Below are 20,171 nucleotides of genomic sequence, written 5' to 3' on the forward strand. Positions count from 1 at the left end.
GAGAGGAGGGGGGAGAGAAAGTCATTAGGGCAGAAAGACAGAGAGAGCGAGCTATCTCTCTGTGCAGCAGTGTGTTTGAAACGGCGTGGCTGCTGCCTCCGATCCCTCAAGACATGAGACACACTGTGTGTGTGTGTGTGTGTGTGTGTGTGTGTGTGTGTGTGTGTTGTATGTACATATGTGTGCTTTGTAGGAGTATCTGCAGGTCTGTGTGTGTGTGTGTGTGTGTGTGTGTGTGTGTGTGTGTGTTATCCTGATGATGCTGCAGTCTCCTTCCTCTTTCTGCTTTTCACACTTTGACTCTGTCTGTGAGGTGGGACGCTGTTTTCTCCTCCACCCATCATCCACCTCTGAAGCTCTTTAGATATGAATAAAGAATAAATGCTGTTTCTGCTGACTGACGGGCTGGAAGTTGGACCTGAACTCGCCTGACAATCGTCACGTTTGAAGTGATCCAGTGACAGACTGAGCTGCTAACAGCTGATTCAGATCTCTGGGATTCTGCTGACTGGTCGACTCTGTCTCTTTCTGCTCTGACTCCCTGATCCTGGAGGTTTCATATTTATAAAAGAGATTTAAAAATCCATCCAGAGAACTTCAGTGGCCAAACATTCAGCGTCATCATTCAGTCCCCATGTCGCTGTTTGGTATCTACTTCTTACTGAACGTTAGAGTCAGAGTCGGAGTTAGAGTCGGAGTTAGAGTCAGAGTTAGAGTCAGAGTTAGAGTTAGAGTTAGAGTCAGGGTTAGAGTCAGAGTCAGAGTTAGAGTCAGGGTCAGAGTCAGAGTTAGAGTCAGGGTTAGAGTTAGGGTTAGAGTCAGAGTTAGAGTTAGGGTTAGAGTCAGAGTTAGAGTCAGAGTCAGAGTTAGAGTTAGAGTCAGAGTTAGAGTTAGAGTCAGAGTCAGGGTTAGAGTCAGGGTTAGAGTCAGGGTTAGAGTTTGAGTCAGAGTCAGAGTCAGAGTCAGAGTCAGAGTTAGAGTCAGAGTTAGAGTCAGAGTTAGAGTCAGGGTCAGAGTCAGGCTCAGAGTCAGAGTTAGAGTTAGAGTCAGAGTTAGAGTCAGAGTTAGAGTCAGAGTCAGAGTTAGAGTCAGAGTTAGAGTCAGAGTTAGAGTCAGGGTTAGAGTCAGAGTCAGGGTTAGAGTCAGAGTCAGAGTCAGGGTTAGAGTCAGAGTCAGAGTTAGAGTCAGAGTCAGGGTTAGAGTAGGATCCATAGCAACGCTACCTGTCACATAGCCTGACATTGGCTGATTGGCTGGAGAGAGTCATGTGATTCTGCTCTTTCATTTTAAAAGCCCAGAGGCACCGTCTGCGGTTCCTCGCTCGATGAAGGGTTAAACGTTATCAGTGTCTTGTTCTCTTTAGATAACAGCAGTGCAGCGTCGCCTTGACACGACCTTCTGCTGCTCGCTGCAGCCAAATCTGGAAAAGAGAGAAAATCACATTTGAATTGGCCGATTTCCATCCCAGAAGTTGTTGAAGTGAAGAACAACGAGATAAAGTACCTGCAAAGTTTCATCTGCTCCTGACGAGTCTGCCCTGAAGGACCTGGACTCTTTCCTTTTCATTAACATTCATTTCTTTGTTCTGTCAGAAGAACAAGCCGTGATGTTACCGTCGTGTATTTTGCCCCTCTAAACCCAATTTTCTCTGGTGTTTTCATTTGCAACAGTTTGGAGGTTCAGGTTTGATTTCTGCCTTTACGGCGACGCCGGACGTAACATTGAGCGCAGAGGTGAAGAAATCAGCTCCAGTGATAAGTATCAGCTCAGCGAGGCGGCCGAACGTGGCGGCAGCGCTCGCTGCCTCGCTCTATTGACTGTGATAAATATGGCAGGCGCGGCGTCTTTAGCCTGGCGAGAAAAATCCAACCTATGCTACCTCTTTAAACCCTGCCTGTGAGCTGGAGGTCACATTGCTCGGTCCGGAAGGCTTTCAGCCGTGGCCTGCTATTATCATAGAGATAAAGAACGGAGCCTCGGAGCTGAGACATCTGCAGTGACCGTGGAGGGACTCCGAGGTGGGGAGGGGACGGAGGTAGATCTCAGATAGTGGCCGGCTGTGTAAAGAAAAAGGTGAAATACTGAGGGAGTGAGCGACTTACTGCCCGGCTGTATCACTGACAGTACAACTGGCCTCACCAATGACTCCGAGACTGACTGACAGACTGAGTGAATAAGTTGCTTCCACGCTGACAGGCTGCCTGGATTTGATTGAGTAAAGGAATAAAAGCTGTTATTGATGTCAGAGACCTGAGCCTGCCTGACAGTCGTCACGCTGCTAACAGCTGATTCACTCGACTTTTAATGCTTCCTTCATTTAAAGGAATGGTTGTCGCTGGTTACGGCGTTGCTCCATCACAAAAGACGCGTCTGTAAAAGTGTTGACAGGACGCGACAAAGTCAGTTCTGACTCTTTCTGTTCTGAACTTTAGGTCCTCAAGTCAGTAAGAGATAAAAATTCATGTCGTCATCACGATGTGAAGTCTTTGAGGAACTCGTGGACGAGGAACCATGAAGCTAGAAAACTTCAGCGCTCTCATTGGGTTGGACAGTCACTGTCTTGGTGTTTGACATTATAACTAACTGAATCCATGCAGGGGGACTGTAGAAACTAACTGTGGTTATTTATAAAGCACCGAATACTCTTAGGCCTCGTCTACGAGTCCAACTTATTCTGGAAATATGAATGTTTCTGTGGATGCTTGCAGGCTGGTTTTTGTCGCTGGCGGTTTCTGATGGCTTATCAGCAGCAGGGCTTGCTGGCTGCTTGTTGTATTTCTAACTCGGCAGTTTAAGCCAGATAGGAGACACACAGAGATGAGAATTGATGACCTGCATCACCGGGGGATGGGAGGAGATGGCTATCATTGCAAACTCATCACACACACACATACAGGGACTCAAATCCATAGAGCTGCACACACACACACACACACACACACACACACACACACACACACACACACACACACACACACTTACATGGAACCAGACAAACACGTAATGGTTTCGGACGTACGATGAACATCGATTTACTCGAATGAACCGACACACGTGCAGGATGTGCAGCGTAGCTTCTGGTTGTTGCAGTATCCAGGTCACTGCAGTGACTATATGATCAGAACTGGACCTGCACACGGCTGACCCAGATTAGTCCTGTTTATCTTAGAGGAGACAAGAGATGTGTTTGCATTATGGAGCCAAATGGAGCTTGGCAGGGCCGCAGGGAGCTAAATCAAACTCCCAACACCCGAGGGGCTCCGGGAACACAGTCTGAGTTTGTAACCCGGGAATAGAGTTTGCAATTTCATTTAGTTTGGAACCAAAAAAGTTTTCACATCTCACATCACATCTCAGTCTGTTTGCCAGTTAATCATTTGAACGATACGTTAAACATCAAGAAGAATGCTGAATGCTCCGTCCAGCAGCAAACAGAAGTCTGAACGTTTGATGTGTCCAACACAATAAGACTTTGAAACATGTCATCTCATTCAATGATTCAACGTTTTGCAGTAACTGAAAGAAACGCTGAGTCTGCTCATCCCAATTAAGACTGCTCAGAGTTTCAGAGGTTGCACTCCTTTCTGTTCTGGTGTCATCTCAGCAGTTCTTCAGCATGTCAGAGTATTCGTACACCAAACAACACCTGCTCTTTTATCGTGTTCACGGGGGCGTTACCTGTGCTAATGAACAGCCTGACACACACCTCCAATCTACCCACGAGCGGGACTCATCTGCATAGAACTGAGTCGACTCTTCAGAGAAAATTAAGAGTAAACTGAAGCCGCTCGAGCCGCCTTTGTGCAGCACGAATCTGTCAGATATGAAGCCGAGTTTCAAATGAAAACGACATTCTGGAAGCAAACATGATGCTCAGCTGTCACATGGCACCAGGAGACGAGTACGAGTGTCAAACCGAGTTAATCTAAACGGAGACACCTGTCCCACTCCGACGCCTACTCCCATAATATGATTCATATTGTAAAAATAAAACTTACTCATCTCACCAAAATAGTCTGTGTGTGTTTCAGGAGGGAGCGTGGTCCGACACTTTGTTTGTGTTATTTATGGATTTATTTCACCGTGCCTTACTTCAGCCTCTGACTGTGTTTAAGTTGAAGTCTAAAAATAGTCGCCCTCGGGTTATTTACCCCGATCGGAGCTGTCAGACGGAGGCAGAGCAGGCGAGGGCGACTCGGAGGGGAATTGGACGGCACCTGAGAGGGAAAGTTCACGGACTGAAGCACATCCTCGGATTAAAGGGCACAGATTAGCAAGTGTGTGTGTGTGTGTGTGTGTGTGTGTGTGTGTGTGTGGTGGAGCATATAGAAGGTCTCATGTTGCCCGGCTGTCATTTTCTGTCACACAACCAACTGTCCCCAGCTGTCCATCCAACACACACACACACACACACACACACACACACACACACACACACACACACACACACACACACACACACACACAGCTGCTCCCAGCTGTCAGTGTATCTCAAGTCTTGGCTGGTGGTCCCAGCAGGACTCGGCCACACACACACTGAACCAGAGAGATCGAATATGTGAACGACACACTGCTATCACACACACACACACACGTCTACATTACCAACGGTGGACTGTGAGTGCAGACTGACCGAGCGTGGACCTTCTGTTACTGTTCTTATAAAACAACATTTAAACGTTTACTTTGAATTTAACTTTACTAGAAATGCCAAGTGAGGACTGAAATGAGTAATTAATTTTTATGGGTGCACACTTTTTAATAACATCATGAAAATATATGTTTCATAGACAGATAGATCCATGAGACAGCAAACATGCATCTACTTAGTTTATTTATATATTTAATAATTTAATATTCTGTCAACTTCAAATTCTGCACAGTACTGTTTACATTTAAATACACACTACACACATACACACACAAGTTTGATCTTTCTTATATATTTTTTGCCTAATGTTTGTAATGCACCAAAACACAGAGACAAATGAATGTATATGAAAAGTTACTGCAGTGTAACTATGTTCACTTTGTGACTTTCTCTGCTTCTTCAAAAATGTTTTTAATATTTAAACATTTCTCTGTGATGCAGATATTACAAAAATAATCAAATCAGTAATAAAGTTTTACCTGCAGTTCAGAAGTAACTGTAAATAATATAAAGTTCTTCATCCAGGCTGTAATCATATAAAATAATTAAATTCATGAGTTCATTTTAATGCAGCACAACTTTAAAAAGGGTTAGATGATTTTAGCAAACACACACACAGAGAACAGACTTCAGCCGTGAGATGTAATTACTCTGCTACGTACGCGTCTTTAACAATAACTGTGTTTCCTGTCTCTCTCTCTCTGTGGTTAATTCTTTCATGTTTCGTTTCTGCAGTCGTTGCAGGGTTATAATTAGCCGACTGAGATGCGCAAAGCATCGCCGCACTTTCCCCTCATGAGCTGTTAGCCTACACACACACACACACACACACACACACACACACACACACACACACATCCTCTCTCTCTCTCAGCTTTATGAGCGAGCGAGTAAAAGCGCTGATGCCTCGACGTTCCAAAAACACGACTCTAATCAAAGTGGACGTGTGTTTGGCTGCGTCCGCAAAAGAACCGCAATTCCCATGATTCTGCCCCGCTGGTTTCATTTTTAGTTTTATTACTTATTTATTTCTTTTTCTTTTTTTTTTCTTGGTGCCTCGCCTCAAATGAAATCCTCATTTCGAGGAACTTAAAGCACACTGAGCCCTGTGGGGGACGGAGAGGCTTTGTGAAAGGCATTAACGCCGGCGGAGGAACACACAGTTTGACAGTAGAGCAAACTCAAAGCTGCACACGAGCATGAACAATATTTTCTAACAGCGGGATGTTGTTCGTGTCTCAAAGTTCACATTTTGGTTCGACTTCTTTTCCAGTGTCACAGTTGAAACAACAAAGCAGAGGATATTTTTAATACGCCGAGCTGCTGGACGACGCCTGCGTGTAAAACAATCCTGTTTTTGGTTGAAGGATTATTTGGCCGATGAGGATCTTTGTTTTTGGAGATAATAATCTGTAACTCTAGAAAACACGACGGCCCGCCCTACAGGATGTCGGGTCACAGCTTCCATGTCGTGCCTTCAAACATCTGGACTCTAAAATGCTGAATGATCGTCAATGATCAGTGATCAGTGATCACTGATCACTGATCAGTGATCAGTGATCGTCATGGCACGTCAGTGGTCCTACACTTCAGATGTCTGTTGTAATGTTTCAAAGCTTCATCAACATCTGAGCTTCTCGGAGAACCCTGACCTGAGAGCAGACTCGTGTTGTCTTCCTGTATTTGAACGTCTCTGAAACATCTGCATCAACATCTGCGCCTCACAGCGTCCGTCATAAACAAACATCTGCACGTCACGCCCTGGTGTGTCTAAACATAGATCCTATTTACATCCACCTCGCCTGGCCTGGCCTCGCCCAGGAGGCTGCTGGGAGGTGAAGTTTTCACATCTGTTTCCAGATGTTTGTCACACGCAGGTTTCAGGAAGTCCGATATCAGGTGTGGCCGAGGAGTGGCTGTTATTCCTGACGGCGTGGTTTGTTGTTCTGCTCCGAGCTCGCTGTTGTTGTTCTGTCAGTCCCCCTGACGGAGCTGACGGAGCTGACGGAGCTGACGGAGCTGACGGAGCTCTGTGAACTTCTCCTGTCGACATCTCGTCTCATTTGTTTTTCTTCTTTTAAAGACGTGAATTATTATTCATCAGTTTGTTCGTTTGTGTTTCATTAAGAACTTTTCACAGTTTACAACGTTCCACTTAACTCGACACGACCAGATGTCTCCTTTCCTTCCAGCTCCTCTCCTTGTCTCCTCTCCTTGTTTCCTCTCCTTGTTTCCTCTCCTCTCCTTCTCTCCTCTCCTTGTCTCCTCTCCTCTCCTTGTCTCCTCTCCTTGTTTCCTCTCCTTGTTTCCAGCTCCTCTCCTTGTCTCCTCTCCTTGTTTCCTCTCCTCTCCTTGTCTCCTCTCCTTGTCTCCTCTCCTCTCCTTGTCTCCTCTCCTCTCCTCTCCTCTCCTTGTCTCCTCTCCTTGTCTCCTCTTCTTGTCTCCTCTCCTTGTTTCCTCTCCTCTCCTTGTCTCCTGTCCTTGTCTCCTCCCCTCCCTCCCTCTCTGAACATGGTCTAGGATTGACCGGGTCAGCTCGTCTCCTCTCCCCGTGTGTCCACACATATGTCCGTCTAACACGCAGTGGACGGACGAACTGATTTCATTTGTTTAGTTTTGTTTAGTGTTTTTTCCTGCAGCTGCTTCGTCAGTCGAGTTAATTACAGACGTGATTATGATTCAGCGTCCTGAGGTCACAGATTAACTGTTTGTTAAAGTCTGATCATAACGATGTCTCCGTCTCCGTCTCCGTCTCCGTCTTACTGTGACGAGTTTAAACGAGTCAACGAGTCGAGGGAGTCGAGCGTGTTCACGTGATCTGAGCAGTTGAAATATTTCTGTGCATGGCGTCAGTGTCACCTGTCAGTCTGGGAACGTCCACAGGAATGTCACCGTTTTAGAAAGTCACCCTCCTCCTCCTCCCTCCCTCCTCCCTCCTCCTCCCTCCTCCTCCCTCCTCTTCACCTCCTCCTCCCTCCTCCACCTCCCCTCTGTTTGTCAGGCCGCTCTGGGCCAGTGACGGAGGCCTCAGCTGTGACCTCGGGGACTGAAAGGTGACCGGAGGAGAAAGTTGCTCTGAAGGAGCGAATAACAAACGGCTGGACTGAATGTTCGGCCTCTCTGATTGGCTACCACGGGGGGATTTATTTCCTCTTAATTGGCCGCTGAGCGGCGTTTCATGTGTTCTCATTGGTTGCTGAGGGGATTTCCAGTGGAAGGAATTTCCTCCGTTTCCCAGACGATTACCCAGCGAGTGTTTGTGGAGGAAGCTTTGGGAGTCACGTCTTTGTGTTCACGTAAACAGAAGTCAGCAGCTTTACAGACGAGTTCAGTCTGAGAGAAACAAAGGCCTTGAAAGTTTTGGAAAGTAGATGTGTGTCATTGAAAGTGCTTGGATTCATATATGCATGTTTTTAACAAAATTAACCTTCATCTCAAACTCTTTTGGGTCCTTGAATTTGAGTGAATTAGGCCTTGAAAGACCTTGAATTGTTTCTGAACAGACATGAATTCAAGCACTTTCAATGACACTTCAAAGGTCTTAGTTTTTTGCCCTTACATTTCTCTCAAGGATTTTAAAGACCTCCGAGTCTGTGTTCTGTTAGCTTTACTGTGTTTGAGCAGTAATTAACCTTGATCTGTCCTTGAATCTGAGCAAACGGGATCTGGAAAGTCCTTGAAAAGTTGTTGATGTGTCTCTTCACACGATACAAACCGTGAGCGTTTGAACAGGTCGCACAGAAGAATCGATGATTCTGAAATGAAGTGTTGGTCGGCTCTGCGGCTGAGCGGTGATCGTTTCATTGAGAGCAGACGTTTATTTGCAGAGCTCGCTCACATTACGACTCCATGAAGGCAGGAACGCATCACTCTGCCGATTGTTAAAACATTTTGGAGGCTGTAAACGTTGGAGGGTAACGAGGCGCGACGAGGAGAGCTGCACGCCGTCCACCCGGTGAGACGGGCGCTGTGCTAACTTTAGATCCACAGAGCAGGTTTCACATTGTGTCCAGTAACAAATGATCTCAAACCTCCTTTTAGCCAGCACGCCCTCTCTCACCCGGCTCCCCTCTGCCCTCTCCCCCATTTTTCCCGTCCACCCGATCCCCCGCAGAGGAAGAGAGGCGGTCAAAGCATGCGAGTGTCCGGTTAACTGTTTATTTTTAAAGATGTCCTCGCAACCTGATCGGCGAGATGAGGCGCAGGGGAGCCGGGCTCACGTCTGGAGGTTTATTTTTATCTGCGAGCGTAAAACACAAAGTTTAATGTTTCAGTCTGAGCTCAGCTCATACTGTATGTTATCATGCAAACGCTGCAGGAACGTGTAATCAACGCTTTATTTATGTGAGCGGTCGCAGGAAACATGAACTTAACGTTGAACTAACATCGTCCTTTATTCAACAGTCGATTAGTCTGACGAGTTCAAACTCAACTCGCTGAGTGACTTTCAAACCGAAGAAAGCAGAAAATATTCACATTTGAAATCCATCAGCAAATTCAACTTCTAATCGAGTCCAGAGGTATTGATAATATCATAATATAATAAATGAGATGTGCCTTCATAAAGAAGCTCGGCTCCCTGAAGCTGCTAAAATCTGATTGAAGTGTTTTTTAATTTCCCTGCGTCGTCGCGGCCTGAACATGATCAACATGTGGGAGCGTCTTCCGGACAGTCACCCCACAAACATCTCTGTGAGCTGCTCTGATTGGTAGTTCTTTGGTGTTTTCAACCAATCAGGAGGCATCTGGTGGGACAGCTGGAGCTGGTGTTAAGTTTTATTCTGATGCATCGTCTTTGTGTCTTTGTGTCTCCCTGAAATGTCCTCTGCCTCCGTGTCAGAGCGATCAGTGCTGCTGGAGATGGGTGGAGTTAGGTGTAGGTGTTGAGGTAATCACAGCTTTCTCGTCTCTCTTTACCTCTGCCGCCGCTGACACTTCTTCTTCTTCTCCATCCAGCGGCGTCGACATCTCTGTGGGAGCTCTCATGGCGACACTCCCCCGCTGTCGTCAGCCTCTATTGTGCAGCGATGAATAGGCAGGCTGTTTGTGACGAGGGGGAGAGGGAAGAATCAGAAAAGCCGTGAAGGTTTGGGCGGCGTGGTCCACCTTGAACCATCCAACGAGGATGTGCGAGGTAGAGGAGACGGAGAGGAGCGAAGAGCGAAAAGAAAACAGATGATAGCGGTGAAAAAGAGGAAATGTGTTGCCCCCGGCGATCCTGTTAAAGGTAGCCGACATGAAAGGGATGGAGTTCATCCATGGCAGCTTCTTGGACTTTCCAAAAGGCTTCAGTAAAAAAAACAAACTGAACATTTCAAAGAGTTTCCTGAAGCGTGAGTAAAGAAGAGTCGAAGCTGTTTGACTGGAACAGCAGGAGAAGTGCACGGCGGCGCTCCTGATTAAAAACAAAGTTCTGTACAAAGGTGGTGCGAGGCGAGGGTGAGGGCGAGGGCCAGGGCCAGGGGAGGGCGAGGGGAGGGCGAGGGGAGGGCGAGGGGAGGGCGAGGGTGAGGCGAGGGTGGAGCGACGGCGAGGGCGAGGTGGCACCAACAATGACGCCTTTGAGCCGGTCAGCGACCTGGAGGCCTCGTGTTGTTGCTGCCCGCCGTGATTTCACTTTCTCCAGCGTCACAGTGGTCGGTCTCTCTCTTTCTTTATCGCTCTCCCTCCTTCTTGTTCTCCCTCGTTCAGTCCATCTCTCCCTCGGGGAAATCATTTGTGTCGTGACACACACTCTGCTCAGGAGGGATCCTCAGCTGGATGAAAGAAGCCGTATGAATAACAAACCCTGAGTTCAGTCAGTGCTCACACACACACACACACACACACACACACACACACACTCAGTTTGACCCCTCTCACAATAGTGAAGGCATGCATTCATTAGCGGCTCCAAGAAAAGCTTTGACTGGTTCGGGCATTGTTGGCTAATCCAAGGTCCCACCGTATATCACCTCCACCCTCCTCCACCCTCCTCCACCCTCCTCCATCTCCGTCGCTCCCCTTCCATCACTCTCTCTTCTCTTTGACTCCGTCTGAAGTCGCTTAAAGAAACGACCAATGAGCAGTTTATTTTAGAGAAAGGAGAGCCGGCCTGTGAAGAAGAGAGTGAGAATCGTTGTAAGAACTAATCAGATTACTTCACAGCACTGATGATATTACCCCCCCCCCGCACGCCACCACCCTCCGCTCATGATGGATTTCTATCGGCAATAAGATTTGCGTGGCACGAATCAGTTTAAGGAGCTGAACGTATCGAGGGGATTGACTTTTGATTGAGTGCGAGGCGCTGTGCGGGGAGGTGTTCAGGTCGCGATGAGTGTTGAGTCGGGGAAGCTGCATGTTTCTAACCGTGTCTTCTGTCTTTCTTGTCTGTCTCCTCACAGATCTCGAAGGTGCTCGGCACAATGGGACTCCTAAACCTCTGAGGGGGCGAGCACAAAGAGACAAGAGGGGGAAGAGGAAGAATAAAGCCGAGGGAGGGGGAAAGAGCGGACAAAAGAGGAGGAGGAGGAACAGAAGAAGGAGGGGAGATTGTTGCCCGGCGCCAGGCGAGCAGAAAAGCTTTTCGTCTGAAGAGTGGGCGGAGAGGGTGAGGGAGGGAGGGAGATTTGAAAAGAGGGATTTGCTCTATCTGTCGGGGGTGCATGCTCCCCCTTCAGTCCCCCCCTCCCACTTGGACATCCTCCTTTTTATTTTTCTTTCTGCATCAGCGACGAGCCGACAAAAGGTGAAGAATGCGCAATAAACTGAGTTTGGGAAGCCTCGGGGCGAGCGGGGGACTCGACGTGAGACTACCCAGGACTAAAGCCTTGCTGCTGGGCTTGGTTCTCGCCGTGGCGGGCTGGTACCCTCCGCTGGTCCGTGCAGAGGTGGAGATCGACGTCCTGGGCGAGATGCTGTTAGAAGGTGAGAGGGTGGGCAGAACGAGCGAGCTGGAGGCCTCCATGCACTCCTCGTTCCTTCGGGACTTCCAGGAGGTGACAGAAGGTATCCGGGCGATGGATGCTGTCGCCGTAGAGACCGGCGAGACGGCGGTGACTCAGCAGAACGCTGAGGCCGCACCCACCGCCTTCCCGGACTCCTCCGCAGTGGTGGGTCGGATCTTCCAGATGAAGGTGCCAAACAAGATGGAAGATTACCTGGGAGACATTGTCAAGGTGAGTCCCAGCACTTCATCTGAGTCTGCATGTTTTCAAGGTCAAACGTCCTCTCATGAATCCACAGCAACGGAAAACAAAAAGCTTTTTTAGTGGTGCCAGTGACGGTTACAGAGTCTGACTTCTACAGCTTGGTCCCTCTGAACCAAAGCACAACTCAGTTTGTAGGAATTCTCATAAAATGAGCAAAAGTTCACAGTGTGGAGGTTTTCAGGTCGTCGTTCTTCAGGAAGAGTTCAATCTGGACTTGGTTGTAGATCCATGAAGACCTTTCACCTCTTCAGTTCTTAGTCAGGTCTCCTTCTTGGTGGTGGAGTTAGTTTTGACTCGTCCCGCCTGGTCTCCAACGTTCTCGTGTTCACCGGTTACTATGAAAGCTCTGAATGTGCCTCACAACCCACCCAGAAGCAACCAGGTCTGAACCAAATGTTTGAATTATGCTGCATTTTCAACCAGTTTTCTCTCATGTCGCCTCATATCTGAACTGGTCAGTCCTTCCTGCCGACTCTTGGACAAACCTTTCCCAAGAAGAAGCCTCAGTGAGCAGTGAGGGCTGAGGAGGTCCTGCATTGTTCTTTAGCAGCTAACATGAGAACAGATCTTTGAATTCACGGTCGGTCCATCAGGCTTTAAAGTGACGGGCGCTGTGGGCCTTTACTTACTTATCCCTCATCCTCCGGTCCTTTCTTTCCTTCATCCATTCCTCTCTCTCTCACTCCTTCAGGCTAAACCTTTAATATAGTTCACTTCCTGTCCTTCATCATCTTCCTCACATCATCTCTAACCAGCCGTCGCTCTTACCCCTCTATCCATCCTTCGTTTTCTCCTTCCTCCATCCTTGTGTTCACTTTTAAAGCTCCCATCTTCTCCACCTTTCTCTCGCTCTCATTACATCCCTGTCTTTCATATTCTCCTCCTCCTCCATCTCCTCTCTCTCCTCATCCTCTTTCCTCCCTTCCACTCCGCAAATCACATCAGATCGTATCAATCAACTTCCCCGGTGATGAGCAGCGTGAAAATATTCCGCTCGTAAAACCCGGCTGACACGCAAACGACACGGAAAGACAATGTTTCTGCACGCGAGAGACGCAGAGAAGTGAAGTTTACAGTTCAGAGAAGGAGTGAACAGAAACGTCTGAACACTTCAGCCTCGTCCTCGTCCCGTGTGCAGCCTCGTCCTCATCCCGTGGAGCCGTTATTTGGTTTGTTTTAAATAAACTTGAGTTTTTCATTCATCTTCAGGTTTTTCCTGCCGCTTACAGGCGGCTGAACGAAGCTGTTTGCAGAGTCTCAGCTGATTGGGGTTGACTCCACAGGCGCTGTGTGAGTTGCGTATACGGGATGTTAAATGGCTGCGATGTGTATTTCATGCAGCCGTTGATAAAAATCCAGCAGGTCAGTTATCTGAGCTCGTGGAGACTGAAATCAAATCTGACTGTGGACGTTGGAACTTCATTTTGTGAGTCTCTTTTTTCTTTTGGCGCTCTCTCTGCTCAATGTCTCCTTTCTTTTTTCCTCCTGTCCTCTCCTCCCTGCCTCATTCTGCATCCTCACTCCTCGCCTCCTCCCCTTGTCACCCCTTCTTTCTTTATTTTTACTCCTGCTGCTCATCTTCCTCTCACCCTGTTTCCATCAGCATGTTCACCTCTTCCTCCGTCTCTCCTCCTCCCCCTCGTCCTCCCTTCTCCATTCGTCCCACAGGCTAAAGCTGTTCTTCTCAAATCCTGATTGTATCTGTCACACTGTGAGCTGGGGGCCTCCTATTAGAGCCGAGAGGAGTTGACAGCGTGGGCAAGCCAAAAAAAAAAAGGGGGAACAATGGAGAGAGGGAGGAGAGACGGAGAGACAGAAGAGGAAGTGGAGAGATGTTGACCTGAAGCGTCAGGACTGAATGAAAGGGCGTAGATGAGATGGAGACGGTGAAGCTTCCTCTGTCAGCCCCACATCTACACTTTGTTTACTTCCCCTCCACCCGCTGCTCTTTCCTCACTTCCCCCCTCCACCCTCCCACCTCCAGGTGTTTGGAGGTTGGCGTTCAAGGTTGTGCAGCGAAAGGCCAAATCAATGTTTGTGCTCGGCGTTGTGCTCATACTAATGCTAACGGCCTTTTCTTATGAAAGTTTGAGAGGTCTGCAGGGCCGTGACAAGCCCGCCTGCCCATTCACCGCCCGGGCCCCACCAGTGAATAACACACACACACACACACACACACACACACACACACACACATTATTATCCATTCACACAGTGTTGGAGTCTCAGCCGGGTGGTCAGGACGTGAACCTCAGGGGAGGAGGAGTTTTAACGGAGGCGCGGGGTGAAACAGTCTGACAAACTGAGGACGTTTGAGGACGTTTCTTTAAAAATGAAAATGTCTTTACTGTCATGAGACTGTGCTGGAGATATGTTGTCATTTGTAATTTGATGAGTCATGATCTGATGCGCGGCGCTGACAAACAGACGCGTTGTGTCATGTGTGTAACTTTACATCTTCCTAAAGTTTGTGCTGGACTCTGTGACACGTGGTCGCTTCACTGAAGCAGTTTTCCGGTTTGATTTCTCCACGGTCAGTGAAGCTCGTCATGGTTTAGCTGGAGCAGAAAGTGTTTTTGAGGCGCAGTGATAACTCACTGCAGAGGCCGTGGTTGAAAAGGTCGAACCTGTGCGGCTGCAGCATCTGTATGCAGGACCCTCTGTGGCTCTCTGTCGTCTGTATTAATGGAGGAGGCTGCAGGAACACGGCTTTCTGGCCAACAGATGAGCGCTCTCCATAGCCTCATTACCACAATTACCAGTGTAATTAGCTGATTGGCTGATGGGTTGGCTGGCAGGCTTCTTTCCCCCCACTCAACATTTCATTCCAGGAAATAACTGACGCTAGCTGAAATCTTCTTTGTACTTTGAATTCTCTGAAAAACAGAATTCAAGCCTCGCAGCCTCTCTGTGCGTCTCCATGTAGAATCACCCCAAAGCTAACAGCGTGGTGGGGACTCGTCTTCCTTCTGAGGACGTCACGTCGTCCTAAATCCTAAAAATACACACCTGCTGTGTGCGGTGAAAGATCCGGCTCCCTCCAGATGTTTCCATCTTGTTATTGCACTAAAATGATGCTGAAATAACTGAATACATGTAAAATGCTAGTGGATCGATCACTGTGCAGTATGACTGATGCTGGAGGCATCAGGAAGTCAAACTTTCCTCTGAGCGCCGTGATCTCTACAATATGAAGCAGCATCACGGAGCTCTGGGTGGGAGGTCGGCGCCTCGGCGGCTCGGCAGCTCGCTGCTGCTGCTGCATGTCTGCTGCATGTCTGCTGCTGCTGCTGCATGTCTGCTGCATGTCTGCTGCATGTCTGCTGCATGTATGAGCATGTGCGATGGCTCCATGTTGCTGCATGTCTGCTGCTGCATGTCTGCTGCATGTCTGCTGCATGTCTGCTGCATGTCTGCTGCATGTCTGCTGCATGTCTGCTGCATGTCTGCTGCATGTCTGCTGCTGCATGTCTGCTGCATGTCTGCTGCATGTCTGCTGCATGTCTGCTGCTGATGTCTGCTGCATGTCTGCTGCATGTCTGCTTGCTGCATGTCTTGCTGACATGTCTGCTGCATGTCTGCTGCTGCATGTCTGCTGCTCAGGTCGATGAATAAAGTTGAACTTCCAGTGATTCTGCTAAATCTGCATCTTTACATTGACTTTGCATGTGTGTACTGTTAGCAGAGGCGGTGGTGTGTGGTGTGTGGTGTGTGTGTGTGTGTGTGTGTGTGTTGTGTGGTGTGTGTGTGTGTCAGAACACATTGACTGGCTGTTTGAGTCGCTCCCTCCTGATGAATGGAGACAGTAGCTCGCTGTTGTAAAAAGGCCGTTGGTGGGAAAACTAACTTTCTCTTCTCCTCCCCTGCGAGCTTCTCTCTCGTCATCGTTTCATCCTCTCGCCTCCTCCTCCTCCTCTCCTCCTCCCCCTCCTCCTCCTCCTCCTGTTTTTTCTGTCTTCTTGGCATCGTGTTAGATTTCCAGTCTTTCCTGCCTGATTGAAGGAACCCCGTCTTCCACATCAGCAAGCTTTCTGTCTCTGCAGCCGCCGCAGATTAGCACGAGCAACAATTCTTTTTCCTCATCTCTGCATTTTTCCTCCGTCCTCTGAAGCCACAGCTTTCCTTCTCCTGTTTCTCTTCACCTCTGATGCTCGAGCCGTCCTCTTGCTGTCGCTCTTTGTCCTCCATTTAAAAAAGAAGCCGGGCTCACCCTGCACGCCCCTGGAGCTCCATCGCTGTTAGCTGGCAGCGGTCGCAGTGGAAAACTGGTATTAAGAGAGGGAGGAGGAGGTGGAGGGAGGAGGAGGTGGAGGGAGGAGGTGGAGGGAGGAGGTGGAGGCAACCCAAAGATAAAAACACACACTCACCAGAACATATGAGTCACCCTCGCTGTAAGCTCGCATGCAGCGATCGGTTTACTGGCGGTGGCCGTGTTGCTATGTAATTAAACGTACGTACATCATATGTTCCAAATTATATACTCCATAAATTTGTTCATAATTTGGTGTTTTGGTAGTTTTAGCTGAGGGCTTGTGTATCAGAGGACTGTTAGTCACAGTGATGCCTTCATGTCCGTGTAGGATTGCAGGGCGTAATTTCCATGTGACCTTTAGCACACATAATTACTGCCGAGCAGCCACTGTTCGACAAACCTCAGGGAGAGAAAGGAGCTAATGTGGAGCTGAGTTTCCAAAAGCAGAGGGAACGTCCGTACTGATGTTGTCATGGTGTGTCCTTCTGTAACCTAGCAACCACAGGTTTTTGGACCGGCCGGCCTCCTCCAGCACGCTTGGTTGTCACCCAGAGGGGAAGTGGAACTGCAGTGCAGCCGGGCTGCTGTTATTGGTTTTCCAGGCTTAGCGAGCCGAGCCATACTTGGTGTGTGAAGGTTACAGTAGCAGATTATATTTAGATGCTGGTGATCGGCCTCTTAAGGCAACTCGGCACGGAGCAATTTGTTGATCATCACGGGTGCAATTCATATCAGTGACGTGTTTAATAAGGTCTGTGCAGCTTCAGAACCTCTTTGTAACAATCAGAACACATGAGTGGCATCGCTTTAAAACCAAACAATTCAAAACAAAGTTTAAATCCTGATGATGCTTCAGCCTCATTAACTGAATCTGCTGTTAGCAAGCAGCAGAACCGGGCTCAGCAACCGGTTCGAGCACTCTGAGAACAACAGGGTTCAGAGGTTCTGTCGCCGTGTCCACTGTTAGACTGGACACTGCCGGTTCAGAGGTTCTGTTCACTGTGTTCACTGTTAGACTGGACACTGCCGGTTCAGAGGTTCTGTTCGGTGTGTTCACTGTTAGACTGGACACTGCTGGTTCTGTGGTGGTGTCGTGCTCGCTCGGTGCTGTTGGCTGCTGTAAACGTCAGTCATTGTTTGCCCCTCCCTCCTTTGACTGTTTTAACAGGAAACAATCAAAGCTCTTCTTCCTGTTACACAGGAACCTGAATTCAGTGTGACGCTGAACATTCACATCATTCATCTGAGTTTGTTTTGAAGCTCTCGTCTTCAGGCGGCAGCAGCATCTCCACCACTTGAAAAAAAAACCCAGGGCCCGTGTACATCATGTCTCTCATTATCCCTGAGCAATGTGTTTAAGATTTAATGCTTTGTGTCTGCACTGTAGCTCGTTAGCCGGATAAAGATAGCTAATGTTTTATTCACGCGGCATCAAAGAAGAAAAGGGGATAATTACTGAGCGAGGGACGAGAGGCCGAGGTGTTCACGAGGAGCAGGACTGGTGAGGATGCACTCAGCCCGGCAGGTCAGAGAGGCGGTCTACTTTTTAACCGCGCCTCAGAACAAATGATGATGAAGTGTCTTAATCATCGCGTGTTCTTCAGTGCAGACACAGACCAGTGCAGACATTACCGTGCATGTCTCTGCACTTTCTATGACTCGCTTCATATCTTTGTTTCTCTGTTTGTAGTTTATCTTTGATTTATATTACATGATTATTCACAGATCATTTCCCGCTGTGGCTCCAATAAAGTCGGTTTGATCTGATCTGGTTTGTTTCAGATAATAAATGGAACTGTTAAAAAATAAATAACTGAACGGCTTCAGCATTTTACAGATCAAATATAAATCAAGTGAAATGATTGAATAATTCAAACATGAGAATAATGTAATGACGATGACTGCAACATTCAGTACTGTGTGTACAGTACACTAACATGTTGTAGTTTATTTCATTATATTATATTATATTATTATTATATTATTATCCATTATATTTTACCGACGTCACTTTAGTTTTTATTTCTCTTCATCGTCCCGTTGAGTTCGTTAACACGTCGGTTACATCAGAGGAAACACTAAATAACTCCGACACTGACTTATTTCATTTTAATGTCGTTTTTATCTCGAGTTCTTATTTCAAAAAATTATTTAGATTTTTTTTACTTTTTGTAAAAATCACAGAAAATAAAATAAAACTCCAGAAATCTAAAATGAAATTTGTTCTTGTGTTGTGACGACAAACAGACGGTGTGTGTGTGTGTGTGTGTGTGTGTGTGTGTGTGTGTGTGTGCTGCTGATAGTGAGGCTGCAGCATTAGTCAGAGCTGAAGCCGAGAGTCTGCGGAAAACGAGGCACACGCGGAGACCCAGATAACACACACACACACACACACACACACACACACACACACACACACACATAGTGGGGGTTGTACAAATACACACATACTGTATGTATATAGTATGTGTGTATTTTGTGTGGATGCAGTATCTCTATGTCCTCCCAGCTTTATTTCACACACAGACACATCTGTCTCCGCGGGACTTTGTTTACCCTCTGCTTTATTTTTCTTACTCCCGGTGTGTGTGTGTGTGTGTGTGTGTGTGTGTGTGTGTGTGTGTGTGTGTGTCCAGCGTAGCGCAGTAGCGTCGTGTTTGCTAAGCCAAGACTGCTGCAGAGGCAGCAAGCTGTGTGCTCGCCTCCTCGCTCGCCTTCCAGTTGTCCTTGTCATAACAACACACACACACACACACACACACACACACACACACAGTGGTCTGTCTGACTGCACTAAGTGTGGACGTGTGTGTGTGTGTGTGATTCTGGTCGTCTTATTTATACAAACAAAATATTACTACAAATATGCAAAGTGGGGACTTCTACCTTTCTACCTGTCCACGGCTCCAACCCGCCGCGGCCCTGATGAGGATCAGTCTGACCTGCAGCTCACAGGTAGATCTGCACAAACAGACTTTAATCCAGTGTCCCCGGTTAGCTCGGTGGTCCCCTGGTGGTAAATGTGTCCCGACATCAACGTCCACAGTTGGATAGGATCACACACACACACACATACAAACACACACAACATGTTTCTCAGCCGCACAGCTGGATTCAAACAGTGGCGACTCCTGTTGGCTCCTGATCAGCTCTCATTGTTATAAAGAGGGAGAGAGAGCTTTATGAGTTCTGCTGCAGGCTTTGGCAAACAGGTTTACCACAGTGTGTGTGTGTGTGTGTGTGTGTGTGTGTGTGTGTGTGTACTTTAGCACAGGTTTTATAGCTGAGAGCCCTCTCCATCATTATATTTAATGACTATATAATAGGGCTGTGTTTGTGGTGTGTGTGCACGCTCGTATCAGGACTCGTTTCCTCCAAAAGATTTCTGCTGTTTTAGAATCGCGGAGACTCTCGTGACGTCGTCCTCGCTGGACGTCCTACAGTCAGTCTATTAATAGAAAGGGAGTGTTTCTTTCCTGGAACGTATTTCATCAGCTGTGTTACAATCCAGTCAGGCTCTCATGGCTCCGGTTCCCCTGTCGGGCTTTTATTTTGGAGCCTGCAGAGGTTTGGACATGCGCTGTAGGTTTGATGGTGGAGGAGAGTGAACGAAGCTTCATGGTGGAGCTGATGGAGAATAAATGATGAAGCTGAAAGGTCGACGTCATCCCTGATTATCTATTAACTACTACTAACTATTGTTTAGATTATATTAAACATGTGACTTCCTGTTGCTCCCCGGTAACCACTATATTATATATTATATGTATTATATGTTATATATATTATAAGTTATAATATATATGTTTTATTATTTCTGATCAAATTTAACTGTGAAACTTCTGCTGTGAAGTTAAACATTTTAACATGGAGCCAGCCTCAAGTGGACGAGAAGAGGAACTGCAGTTTTTGGGCACTTGCACGTCGGCTTAACTTTATAGCCATGAAGGTTGCCGCTCGTTGCCGCTTGTTGCCGCTCGTTGCCGCTCGTTGCCGCTCAGGTTGCCGCTCAGGTTGCCTCTCGTTGCCACTCGTTGCCGCTCAGGTTGCCGCTTGTTGCCGCTCGTTGCCGCTC

At 47.7% G+C, this 20,171-nt stretch overlaps 1 protein-coding gene across 1 annotated transcript in view; it reads left to right on the forward strand.

The window, feature by feature from the left end:
- The window catches only part of dag1 (dystroglycan 1), a 38,268-nt gene that overhangs the window by 8,007 nt on the left and 10,090 nt on the right, over positions 1–20,171 (forward strand). Inside the window, exon 2 of the mRNA XM_019255326.2 lies at positions 11,038–11,811. Coding sequence (XP_019110871.2) covers positions 11,389–11,811 — 423 coding nt within the window. The 5' untranslated portion in view covers positions 11,038–11,388. The remainder of the gene's footprint in view (positions 1–11,037; positions 11,812–20,171) is intronic.

This window comes from Larimichthys crocea, chromosome VI, assembly GCF_000972845.2.
Source record: "Larimichthys crocea isolate SSNF chromosome VI, L_crocea_2.0, whole genome shotgun sequence".
Classification (NCBI taxonomy): Eukaryota; Metazoa; Chordata; class Actinopteri; family Sciaenidae; genus Larimichthys; species Larimichthys crocea.